Source organism: Pleurodeles waltl, chromosome 5, assembly GCF_031143425.1.
Source record: "Pleurodeles waltl isolate 20211129_DDA chromosome 5, aPleWal1.hap1.20221129, whole genome shotgun sequence".
Lineage (NCBI taxonomy): Eukaryota > Metazoa > Chordata > Amphibia > Caudata > Salamandridae > Pleurodeles > Pleurodeles waltl.
Window position 1 is genome coordinate 1,355,808,467 of NC_090444.1, and position 13,395 is coordinate 1,355,821,861.

Consider the following 13,395-nt stretch of genomic DNA (forward strand, 5'->3'; position numbering starts at 1 on the left):
CACCTGGATTAACGTTGACAGGTTAATTTTTTTCCCTCGGCTCCAGCTGGATCCTCAGAGCCACCTATAGGACTGCCTTCATTTCCAGCCTCGACTCCAATTCAAAGTCTAGACTCTGCCTCCAGTATGACTTTGTTGCAGATGCTAACTGCATAGATGCTAGAAGACGAGGCCCGATTTGTCTTCTCTGATGCTGAGTTGGTCCCCAGTTCTACCTCATCCGAAGCACTGTTCGACCGCTTAGCAGGCCCCCCTTCCTTGGCTGGGTGTGCTTCCACCAAGATGAACACACACACTACATACCCTATTTTGCATGGATTCAGATAGTGAGTACGATGTGGGTGATGAGACTGGCCACCCTTATCACAAGGAGGATTTGTATGACTCCCTGAAGGAGGCAATTGTTCTTGATACCTTCCTTGATTCTGGGCTCCTCTCATCCCCTGTTCCTGCCACTGAAGAGAGTGCCTCTTACAACATAGTATTATGTGTAGTTTGGCCAAAGTCCTTGACCGCCAGCTTCCCACCTTGGCAGTCAAAGCTATTGTTCATACAGAAGTCCCTTAGCCGGAACAAGCATCCACTGACCCCCCCTCTTGCCTTATAACTAGGCCCTTATGGATACTTTGTTGGGGACATGGCCATACCATATTTCACAATACCACCTTTAGGCTTTGGGATACCCTGCATTTTTATCTCAGGTCTTCTCCCCTGAAAGGTTGGTGGTGCAGCCGTATGCATGTAAGACTAACTCCAAAACATTCCCTATGACTCCCCCGATGGGGAGAAAAAACTGGTGGAGACATATGGGTAAAAGGTCTTCTCGTCCACCTGCCGGTCGCTTATATCAGTGAGTGCCTGCTGTCTAGTGGGGTGCTATTTCCTAGCCCTCTGGGTTTCGGTGGCTTAATTCCTTCCAGGGGTCCCCAAAGATATTCGATCTGTCCTTGTTCAGGCCTTCCACAAGGGTTGTGGCATGGGAAAGTTCACACTTTGTTGTGGCTTACACCACCAGTTCCATCTGGTGGGCCACTGGCACCAGTGTTGCCATTCTCTGCCGTTTTTTTGGGTGATGTTCAGTCCCTTGTGGATATGTCGTTCAATATGACTCACCTGTTTGGGGACAAGCCAGACTCCTTACTTGAGTGGTTCAAAGAGAACAAGGACATTGCACGATCCTTGGACTTGTCTGCCGCACCTCACCAACTGCATCAACGCTACCACTCCTTTCTCGGATCTGACAGATGTGTCTCATACCACCAGTCTAACCCAACCTCCACAAGGCCCCAACAGTTTTGCTGTTGATGCACTGTTGCTCGACGCCCCAACAATTAAGGTCAACGGGCTGCCCAGTCCACCACCCACCAAGCAGCCACTGACCAAGGTCTTGTCTGTCCTCCATCTTGGAGACTGGATGCTGGTGTTGGACTTGTAGGACACCTGGTCCCATACACCATGTTGCATGCCCTTCGATGCTACCTGCAGTTCATGGTGGGACAGGAGCATTTTTCATTAGCTTTGTTCCCACCAGTGCCCTTCTGGTGTTAACAAAAGTGGTGGCAACACACCTTCCAAAGTCAGGGATGTCAGTCTTTCCCTAACTCAGCGGCTGGCTTTTGAAGGCAGGCTCGCCACAGGAAGTTGTTAGCCACCTCCAGATTACAGAAAACCACTTGTTATCGTTGAGGTTCACTGTCAACGTGCCAAAGTCACACTTGACTCCTCAGATGCTTCCTTTTCCTGGAGCCTTTCTGAACACAGTTAGATTTTGTGATTTCCATCCATGGAAGAGAGCCCAGGACATTAAAGCTATGATATGATATTTCAGACTCAGTCCTGGATTTCATTGAGGTGGACTCTGAGGATGTTGGGTGAAATAAGCTTGTGCATTCTGCTGGTCGAGTACACCAGGTGGCGTATGCTGAGTCTGCAGTAGGATCTGAAGTGCCAGTGGGCCTAACATCAAGGGGACTTGTCCAAAAACGTTCAGATTTCAGAGGAGATTGCAAAAAAATGTTTTTGGTTACAGTACCAAGACTGGTTCAGCAGCAGATTATTTTCCGCCACCCAAAGCTGACAGATGTATTTTTTCTGAGTTGGGTGGCCACCTGGGAGAGGTGGAGATCGGAGTCCCCGGTTCATATCAACTTTCTGAAGCTTAGGGCCATTCGCTTGGCATTGAAAGCGTTCCTTCCTTCCATCAAGGGGAGGCTAGTACAGGTGATCATGGACAACACACCGCTATGGTATTGCAACAAGCAGGGTATGGTGAGGTCACAGACTTTGTGCTAGGTGACCCTCTTCCTTTGAATTGATTGAATGCCAGGGCAGATGAGCTTATCTGTCTGTACCTAGCGGATCACAAGTAGTAGTTACACCCAGAGGTGGTGCAAGATTCCTTCTGCAAATGGGGAGAAACTTCATTCAATCTGTTCGCCACCGCTGAGGATGTGCAGTGGCAGCACTTCTGCATGTTGGATTTTACAAGACAAATCTTGCTCCGTTCCATCTGAATTCAAACTCTGGACTTCTGTCTGCCTCTCCACTGACACTCCTGCTTCGAGTTCTAAGGTGATCAGGAATGACTGGGAGTAAGACATCCAAGTGAGTCTGGATTCATCACTGGCGCCTAGTTTTGAGTGTCAGTCTTATGATCAGGCTGCACCTATAGGAGGACTTGTTGGGCAAGACCGGGTTCTGCACCTGTGCCTTCAGTCTCCACCTTCATGCTTGAAGATAGAGCAGTAAAAACTGAACACCTTCGACCTTCCTCTGGAGGTGGGTAATGTCATCTTGTCAGCCAGGCATCCCTCGACAAAAACTGTATATGCCTTTTGTTGGGACACATTTGTGGCTTGGTGCTGTACTTGGGAAACAGACCCCCTCCAGGCAAAGTTATCTGATGTTTTGATATTTGTTTTAGCCCTAGCCCAGCACAGATAAAGGATAACTTTCTGCTTTTTCATCTTTTTTGCGGTTGGCAGATCAGCCTCATTGTGTTTCTCCAGTAATTTTTTACTTTTTGAAAGCTTTACATGCGTTTCCTCTCTCTGCCTTTGTCATGCCACAGTAGGACCTTAACTTAGTCCTTATGTTTGATGTGCACTCTCTTTGATACTCTTCACGGCTGATTCTTACTCCTTCTCACCCTTGGGACTGTATCCACGTCACAACAACATTGGTGCAGCATGTAAGTGAACTTCAAGCTCTGTGCCAATTGGTCCATCATGTAAGTGAACTTCAAGCTCTGTGCCAACTCCAAGTATGCCTCATTCTTCACAGATAAGTGAGTTTTGCAGGCAAGGGCACCTTTCTTGCCCAAAGTTGTGATGCCATCGGTCAAAACACCAATATGCCTGCAATCTAAGCTCCACCTCGCCACTCTTAAGAAGTAGGAGAGACTCCATTGCTGGGACCCCAGATAAGTGCTGAGCTTTTACATTGGGTGCATGATAAGCTCTATGGATTTCTCTGGCACGAAAAAAGTCAAGGCTGTGCAGAAGGAGAGATCTGCATTAAGAACTACTACGCACTGGCTAAAAAGCAGCCCCTGGAAAAACTGTGTGCTCATTCTACCACGGCCTATGCTGCTACCACTGTTTTTGCACGAGGAGTCTGTCCTGGACATTTGTAAGGTGGCTATGTGGGTGTCCTCCCATACATTCAGGAAGCACTGTTGGGTGGACAGTCAGGTTTGCTGAGAGGGGTATTTTTCTTGCTTTTTCCTGCAAGACTTTCTGATTTAAGTCCATCCTCAGACCCACCTCTAAATAGGTGCTGCTGTGGTATCTATTCAAAAGGTGAGGAATTTGCAGCTAGAAGTCTATCACAGAAAAAATTACTTACCTTGGTAACACTCTTTCTGGTAGAAAAACTATCAAACTGCAGATTCCCAACCAAACCTCCCATCCTTGTCATTCCGTGGTTTGACTCTATCCATTATTAAGATCCCAAGTCTAGGAATCTACAAACTTGTCACACCAATTTGCTTTTGAGGCTGTGTCTGGGGTGCGGACATTCTTTTAAGCAACTGACATCAGCACACAGGAGTGGCCTCAGTCTGGAGTCACAGAGCCCCCACCTACCAGCAGGCAGAGGTATTGCTGAAAAGTTTCCAGAACCAGTCTGATGCCTGGGGAATATTTGAAATGTGAGGAATCTGCTGCTAGATAGTCTCTAACAGAAATAATAATTTTATTTAATAGAATTTACTCTAATGTTCTAAACTGGTATTGTTTTTTCTTATGTTGTGTTCTTGTGTTTTTACTTTATTACTGTTTGAGTACTCATTAAATACTTTACTAATTGCCTCTAAGTTAAGCCTCACTGCTTAATGTCAAGCTACCAGACGGTCAAGCACGCTTATTTAGTGAATTTTGTGGTTCACCTTGAAAAGAATTGTGATTACTTGAGATAGGTGCCTCAAATTGGAGTCTGTTGAAACCTAGCTTCAATTCTGGATAATAGTGGCAGGGCAGAGACGATGGTTATTGAATGGATGGAGCCTAGGCTCTACACTGTGGTTTAACAGTAAGAATCGAGCCAGCAGACAATATGCGGTAACCAACACGGTTACGTGATTGCTGTGTGCTTTTGAAGCCATTCTTTTTTCAAACACTTACTTAAGTATCTTGTTCTAGTAGGTTCCAGATAGAAAGGTTTTTTTGTGCAGGTTTTTTTGCAGGTTTTTCCTGAAGGCCTAATGTATGATGTTGAGGGTGTTTATTTGATTTCAGACTGGATTTGTGTCCAGTGGACTGCTTTTGCAGATTATTCACACATCGATGTCACAAACATTGGCCATCTAATTAATTTTCCTACTTATTGGTGCCTGGTATGGTTTTTGAAGGATAGTGTAGATTACATTGCCGTAGTTGAAACACTCCAACAAAAGGACTCTTCGATCCTAAGATTTGTAAGCAACATATGAGAAATGTTTGCCCTTGACCTATAGGTCTGTACAAGCTTCTGCAATAGTACTGCAGTTTCCAGAGTTTTTGACCTATAGGATAGAATTGCTGTTTCCTCAATTCAACTCAATCCTAGAACCTAAGTACTGCTAGCACAGCTGTAGTTTTCTTTATAATGTAACAGACATGAACCAGTGATCAGTGATAATGCCTTGGTCTTCTCAAACATTTTCCATGTCAGTATACATTATGGATTCAAATGGCACATAAAGATGTTAACTAGCATGGGTGAAGTTTATCACCCTTGGAGCATATTTTTTCCTGAAATCCCTTAACCATTATGGCTCTGCTCACTCACACCTAATATGTTGGCTGACGTTTTAAAGAGATGATGTGATCACTTTTGTTGCTGTTCCTGAAATTGCTGTTCAGTTTTTCCAAACAAAGTTTAATCCTCTGCAGTGCTGGGGGGGGGGGGGGTGCGGGGGGGCTGCAGAGAGTTAATTTAAGGAGCATCAGAAGTGCCAGATGACCTTCATCCGGGGATATGTGATGTTTTCCATACTGCTTGTCCCACTCTTTAAGGGTCTGAGTCATAGCTGATACTTACAGAATAGACTATATATTTCAGATTTCCCTCAGGTTATCTGATTTTTTTCTTGTTCTACGATGTTGCTAGTTAGTAGGGGTTTGGGATTCCCTTGTAATTTTGTAGCCCCTTGAGGTCTACCAATTTTTCATGAGGAGGGAGGTGCTAAATGATGATTCCACTCCACCTTACTAACCACTGAATAGAGCAAACAGGCACTGAGAACGGCGTACTTAGATTTCTGTAGCATCATCTGCACACAAGTGCACAGACAGAATCTTCTTGACAGACTGAAAAAGAATTAAAAACCAGATGACCAGAATGTGCGTGACTCATGGCCTTAAAACACGTCCACCTTGAAAGAGTATACCAGGCTCCCTGTGAATGTGAGAATTGAGATCAAAGTTCTCAGCATTGTGCATAGCAGGTGCTGCTGTAGAATGGTGGAATATACACAAGAAGTATCACCCCATTACATAACTAGCAGATCCTCTTTCCTTGGTGACACCACACTTGATGAACCCACAAACTTCACCTAGATTAGACAGGCATGCATGCCTTTGGGCGTCTTTGCTCTAGGTGGTGAAAGCCACTGATCTTAAGCAGTGGGTCAGGATCCGATTAAACCTGTTTCAGAAAACTAGAATATTAGGTTAATATCCAAAATCTTGCACATATACCAGCTTTGGTCCTCTGTAGTAACCGGCAAGAAATGCACGGAAATAGCTTTTTATAAACATCCGATGCTTAATAAAGCATAACAGACACATTGAGATTTGATGGGTTTTCCCTGAGAAATGCAAGAAGTGTCTCCAATATTTTTGTCCTATAACACTTCTGTGTGACGGAAGGAGCCGCACATTTCTGTGTACCCCTTACTGTTATACTCATGGAATAGGCGCAAAGTTGGTACTTGTGAAATACAAAACGTTACTTTATATGTGTAAATCTGTATGTATGTGTAAATGAATCAATACCATGATCCAGTGATTGCACCATATATAGCTACATGTGCATGGACAGGAATTCCTTGGAGGGACTTAGTAAGAGTGCAGTAACTATGTCATGGCATACAGGTAATGTGCATCCATCCTCAGGGTGCCCTTTGGAAGAGGTCCGAGATGATATTGCTGATGATGATAAAGTATATCTCTGTACTTAAAGGAGCCATGAAAGTGCATCGAGTCCTCCATGGTCCTCTTGAATGGTAAAGTAGAATGCAAACCCTCAATAGATCACAATTTCTAATGCAGTACACGGTACTAAATGAGAAAGAAGTGTGCGTATGTGTGCTAAAACCATGGCCATACTCTCCTACTTTAGACTGACGTCTGTAAAAGCAAGTTATTCACATTCTTACTGTCCGTCCAAGAGAGTTGCTTGTTCGCTGTTTGCTTTAATGATGGAGATTAATTTGGCTCTACGTCTTGAATATCAATGGTAGCTTTTAATTGTAAACCTTTTGTGATTCTTATTACATTTGCTGTATTTACTCATTTGCCTTCTGAATTATTTGAACAATTTGCTTAATGTATTTACCTGTGCAGACAAAAGGCAAAGTTTGTGTCTCGAATCCACAAAATGCAAATCCTAATTTGGAACTGAAATTATACGAAAAGACACCTACAACTAAACGATCTACCCCACTATCTGTACCTGGCAACCAAAGTGGATCTCTAAACTCTGGCAGTTGGATAGCGTCCTCATTCAGGTATTTGTTTTTTCATATTATGCCATTCCTTAGCTTACAAACCCAAACGTGCTATGGGTAAAGCATTTAAATAAAGGAACTAACATATTCTTTATTACGTGAATATATTTCTGACTGTTTTATCCAACTGTGTCTCAGGGGATAGGCATTATCACTGATTTAATTTAAAAGTAGGATTTATTTCTGATGAATACTTCTTCCCACGACTTCTTCACTTTTTGAATATCCCTAGGCAGCAGACAGGATAGTTACATTCTTCACACAGCACGGGTTCCCAGTGCCTCCATAACGTATAATATGGCTTCAGCCATGCCTACATCCCACTTCTGGACGCAATACCATGGGCCTGTTTAAAGGACCACTACGCTCACTGGAATAAATTTCGTTTATCCATGCCTTTCAAACACACCCAGAGCTCCCTCTAAACTCCAAGTGCTTTGTAGGTAAAATGTTACCTCTTAAGTTTTGGGGTTTTAAGCCCTGTAAGAGCTGCAAAAAGGCCATACATTTTCTCTGACTTGCCGTTCATCTGTGTGTTGCCTGGAATTAGATTATGGACTGTAAATCTCTCACAAATATGCTTTCATACACCCAGTGGTTATAAGGAAGAAGAATGTGAAGCTATTTATGCCGGGTCATTGTGATAAGCCAGTACACTAGAGCTCCCTTCCAGAGCAAATCACTTAAGAGGGCGCATTCCTCATAGGGGTCCTCTCATCACAAAAAATGCATAGGAAGGAGATCATCCCTCCTTCTTTCGTCATCACATTTGTTCTTAGGACTGATGCAAGAATCAGCTGCACAGTTCTGACTCCAATGTCGTCTTTGTATTTCTACCCCAAGCTGAGGCTCCTTCTTTGTCTGCCAGTGCCTTTCAGGTAGTGTCTTTCTGTAAGTTGAAGCTTGACATCTTCACATCTCTTTCCTCCTTGGGTAGGCCTGTGGCTCTCAGTGAGTTCAGAAGCTCTGTATCTGCTTCCAAATCAGCTACAGCCCTCATGTTCTTTGACCCCATACAGACTTGCACAACTGTCGCAGCATTGCCTTCACAGCCTTCAACTCGACCACATTCAGGCTCGTGATGCCGCCAGTGATCCGATCACTACATCACTGAGGAATTCGGCAATGCCACCTGCAGAATTGCTCCAATTGTGTAACGGCTGTGGTCTTAACTGAGCAAGTCCCTGCTTCTGCTAAAAAGAGGGTATCAGCCCGTCGTGTTCAAGCGACCTTTGCTGAACAACCTCCGAGGGCACAAGCTTAGGCGCATGGATAACGTTTTTAGATTGGATTCGGATGGATTTGAAATGCATGTTTCAAACTTTCAGCTAGCCAGGTAAGTGATGTGCCTGTCACCGTTCTATAGAAACTGGCCTCTACATTAATTTTAATAATGCAAGTGGTCTCAATACCCACTCAAAGATGAATATTCAGTTGGATACTTCTAACTGCGGATTCTTTAACTTGTGAATATTCCCCAGGCGTCAGACTGGATCCACAAAACTTAAAGCATGCCAGTGTTTTGCTAGTGACATTGTGTATGATGCTGTTTATAAGCACCACCCAAGTGCACTGACTTTATTTCCTGTTTTCCACGCCACCAGATGCCGATCTAAGCTACCCCTCATGTATTCTTGAGACTCCTTATCTTAACATTTTGACATTCTAATAACAGTGTGCAAGGGAGACTATCACCCTAACACCACCAGGTTCAAACCTTGTAGGGACTGTGGCAAGCAAATGTCTGCGACTGGTCCCCACCAGATTTCTCTTTGGTGCTTGACCTCAAATCCAAAGCCAGTAGCGACTTTGCCAAACACCAGAAGAGTCCATGCCATGACCACCCAGAGTCAAAGGAAAGCTCCTGTTTCCACCCTAGAAGTCCTTTCTACAGTAGATCTTCATTGAGGTCGAAGTCTGGTAAACCATAAAAGAAGCACAAGTAGTACAAGCGTATGAGTGTAAATCATCGGTGTAGAGTGAAACAGAGTGTAGCCCGTCTCCCATCAGGATTTCCCAGGCCTGCCTATGTGCACGGAGGGCGGCTGCTAGCACTTCAATGGCCAAAGAAAAGAGAAGGGGAGACAATGGGCATCCCTGTCAAGTACCCCTATGGATCGTAATATGGTCAGAGATCAGGATTCTAGTTTTAACTCTCACTAGAGGGTGGGTGTAGTGTAATTTCATCAGATGAATACATATGGGGCCCAGGCCATAACTGGGAAGGACTGCAAACAGGTATTCCCAATCTAAGGAGTCAAATGCCTTTTCAAGATCCAGCATACAGGCAGCCAAACCATGGTCAACTGGGGGGAATATGCTCCAGGATCCTAAAGAATCTTCCTGAGTTAAGAGACGTGTTCCTGGCTGGGACAAACCCATTCTGGGCTGGGTGTATAAGCGCGGGCACGAGTGGGGCAGATGATCAGCTAATATTTTGGCTAATATTTTGTAATCCTTGTTGAGTAGCTCAAGGGGGTGTATGAACCTAAGACAGTGAGCTCTGGGTCCAGCTTGGGCAGGGAGGTTAGCAGTAGCTCGCGGAGTGAGGGTGGCAAACAGGCAGCTTGAAGAGCTTCATCATACAGCATCTAAAGGGGGTGGCCAACAGTGGGGCATAGGCCTTATAAAATTCAGTCAGCAGACCATCCGGACTTGGGGTCTTTCCTGTGGTGTGGGCACATATGGCTTCCTGGATCTTGAATGGGGAAATAGCACCATTCAGTTCAAGTCGCTGGTCAGGGGAAATGTTGGATAGGGGTATGGCGGTTAGGAAGGGGTCAGTAGCATCTGGCAAAAGGGCAAGCTGAGGTATGCATGGAGGTGTAATAACTCATCATTTTGACCTGACTGGCCTTCTGAGTGCGGAGAAAGGAGCCAGTATAGGGTGTCTTGGGTATCCCTGGTAGATAAGCCACGCTGAAAGTGAGCCCTCCTTGTCTACCTCCAAATGATTCTTGGCTGTGTGAACAGTGTAAATGAGACATCGGCGGTGCCTCAGGAGTACAGCATGCTCCAGCTTCGCTAGAAGTAGACGCCTCCCATGTTCTGTGATAAGGAGAACTAGTGATTCATGGCCAAGCAGGTCTTGTTCAATACGGGCTATATCCTTGTCAAGTGTCCATCTTACACATTCAACATGTATCCTAAGCAGTGGCCTATGTTAGCAACTTAAAAGGTATCCAGTTCAAGCAATCGGGCCAAGGCTGTGTTGGCATTAATGTCAAAGTGGGCCACTATAGCCACTCCCAGTGAGGACCTAAAAGGTGGGTCTTCCAGCAATATCAGATGCAGCCTCCATGTGGGGATCAGGGGGTGTGCTTAGCATCAGAGTTCAATCAAAAGTGCTGGGGGTTGTGGTCTGAGTGGGTGCGGTCTAGAAAATTGATGTATGTGATGTGGGAAAGGATGTCTGATGTACCAAGGTAGTCTATGCAGATATGCATGTTGTGGGGGCTTTATAGAAGGAATAAACCCTGGTGCGTACATTGCGAAGCCTCCATATGCCAGATAGCCACCAATGTTCGAGCCAGGCGGGCAGCTCTTGGGCGTTGGACAGGACGACTCTGTGGGGGAGGGAGGGGTAAAAGCAGCTCACTATTGAAATATCTGCCAAGGAGCAATTGTATCCCATTCCAGTGTGAAAATACCCCTGTCAATTTGGTGAGGAACGCATATGGGTCAGAGTTGGGTGCATAGATAGATCCAGTAAGCATGCAGTGTCACTCAAGATGCACGTCCACTAGAATGTAGTAGCCTCTGGTATTCACATTCAATGGAGTCACTTTGAAGGAAACGCTTGCCTTGATCTGCATCAGGGTGCCCCTGGCATATGTGGAGTAGATTGTGGAGACCACTGGTCCATGCTAGCGCCTCCGCAATCTTGCGGCTTCAGCTAGTGTCAAGTGAGATTCTAGCAGCAGTGCAATATGTGTAGAGCGGCATCATAAATGTGAATAAACTGCATATCTTCACAAGGGAGTGGGCATTCCCCTGACATTCCAAGTGAGTATGTTCATATTAACCATAGCTCTAGGTGCTGCATATGAAGGGGGAGTGGTAGGGGGGGCATCTGTGAGGGGATTGTGGTATCCACTCTGCAGTGCCTAACAGGAGCAGGCACAGACAGTGAAACTAACTAGGACTGAAACCAATATAACAGCTTAACAGCAAACAAAAAATACTATAAGGGCAGAGGGACAACATGTATCTGCCCAAACTTTGTAAATAGATCTGTTGGTCAACTGACAAAGGGAGTGGGCTTTGCGTGAGAGTGGTGGAGGGTGAAGAAACTGCTATACAGGTTTGCCATAGTGCAGCTAACCATGCATACATTCAAGCAATCAGTGATAATCAATAGTGTGTCTGTGGTAATATCTTGTGCCCCCCTCACAATCAAGATGTGCATCTTTGGATGAACAGAGGACAAAGTGATGGGAAAAAAATGGGGTGTGCGGGGGAAAGGTGTGCATGAATATTCCATGCTATTCAGGTCAATCACAGTGTAGCCAGCCACACGTCACTTACCAACAAAATGGGAACAGCAAAGTGCAGCAACATACTCATGGTAACAAATTGAACATTCCATACAAGTTAAATACATATTGTTGGATAAAAAAAACTGGGGGGAAAAGAAAAATAAGGGGGAGGGCAAAGGAAGGGGGGTAACAATAGTGAGAGCAGGGAGAGAGAGGGGATGGAGGGGGAAAGAGGGAGTGGGACAAATGAAAGCATTAACCATGTCACCAAACATAGACACAATATACCGTTATAAAATGTATCACAGTTGTAAAAAGTGTACTGTACAGTTCACAGAACTCACCTAAGGTCCTCAGCAGTTTGTGGTGTTACTTGGGAAGGTGTAACCGAGTCCACCTTGGAAGGCCAGGCTAAAGAGGAGCTGTCATCACTGGAAGATTTAGACAGTTCTTCATCGAGGTCAGACAAGGGTGGTAGGTCACAGATCGTTGTAGGCCATACATCTCTCATGAATCATCTGTTCGATCTTTTTGGAGTGTTGAGTGGTCTCGGAGAGCGGTCCCAGCAACTGTGAAGACGGCGTCCTCCCTCGATGAGGGCGGATGCAGTTCCAAGCCAGTGGGGGACATCATTCCAAGCTTCTTTAGGGTCTGTGAAAAATTACATCTAGCCATCATGTATTGCACGCAGTCTTGCCGGGAAAAGGAGCGAGTATCTGATTTCTAGCACACAAGGTGCCTTTTAACTGCATGAAAGGAGTTCTGCTGGTGCTGCACCGCCAGGGTATGATCTGGGTATATCATGATCCGCAGTTTGTCTACTGTTAAGTCTGGTAGCTTGCAGCTTCCTGTAGAATTAAATTGCAGTCCTGATAGTGCAGTTGGTGGATCATCATAGGCCTGGGGTTCGCTTCAGGTGGAGGCTGTCTCGCTGAACCTGGTGAGCCCATTCATTCGAAAAGAAGGGTGACAGAGCAGTCAGTGGAAGAATACTGCATAGCCATTGTTCCTTAAGAGAGAACAAATCTTGTCCTTCAGTGTTTTCAGGTAATCCACAACGCTCATGTTCCTAAGGGGATGTCCTTTGCATCTTCAGCTGTCTCCTGCTGGGCATGCAGTCACTTGTCCATCTCACAGGCTTATGGTTGCATCGTGGAGATCGTTTGCTCAACATTTCAGACTTTGTCAAGTTGTGGTCTGCACGCAGTAGGGTGAGATCCGCTGTAGCAGTGTCTATCTTGTGTTCCCTTGAGATACAGGAGTTCTCTATCACCGCCAGAACCGCATCCAGTTTGCCTTCTCTGGGCACAGAGTCCGTGTTTCGGTCTGTAGGGTTGGTACTCTCAGGCCCCTGTGAGGATGTGGTCATAGCATGTGTAGGGGTGCTTTGGATACCAGAGTGTGTGCATCCCATGTTAAGCAATAGGTTCTGCAGCTAGTGGAGAGGACCCATGCACTGAGAAGGAACTGGGTCTTCTTGCGAGTGCTAGGCAAGGTAAGTGTGGCAACGCAGCACGAGCAGTCCAGTCTGCGGCACTGTTGAGCAGTTGCAGAGCAACAGGCAGTAGGAGGTCTGCCTGGTATAGGAACCAGGGAAGTTGTTCCCAGTCAGTGAACAGTGAAGAAGCAACAACTTGTTGGGGCCTGCTTCCACATCTGAAATCGTTGAAGTGTAGGACAAGCAGCCCCACACACCCTGTCATAGGT

At 45.5% G+C, this 13,395-nt stretch overlaps 1 protein-coding gene across 3 annotated transcripts in view; it reads left to right on the forward strand.

Annotated features, from left to right (window-relative positions):
* IBTK (inhibitor of Bruton tyrosine kinase) overlaps window positions 1–13,395 on the forward strand; it is a 487,897-nt gene that overhangs the window by 338,124 nt on the left and 136,378 nt on the right. For all 3 annotated transcript variants that reach the window (XM_069235618.1, XM_069235620.1, XM_069235619.1), the window contains exon 25: window positions 7,047–7,210. In XM_069235618.1, coding sequence (XP_069091719.1) covers window positions 7,047–7,210 — 164 coding nt within the window. The remainder of the gene's footprint in view (window positions 1–7,046; window positions 7,211–13,395) is intronic.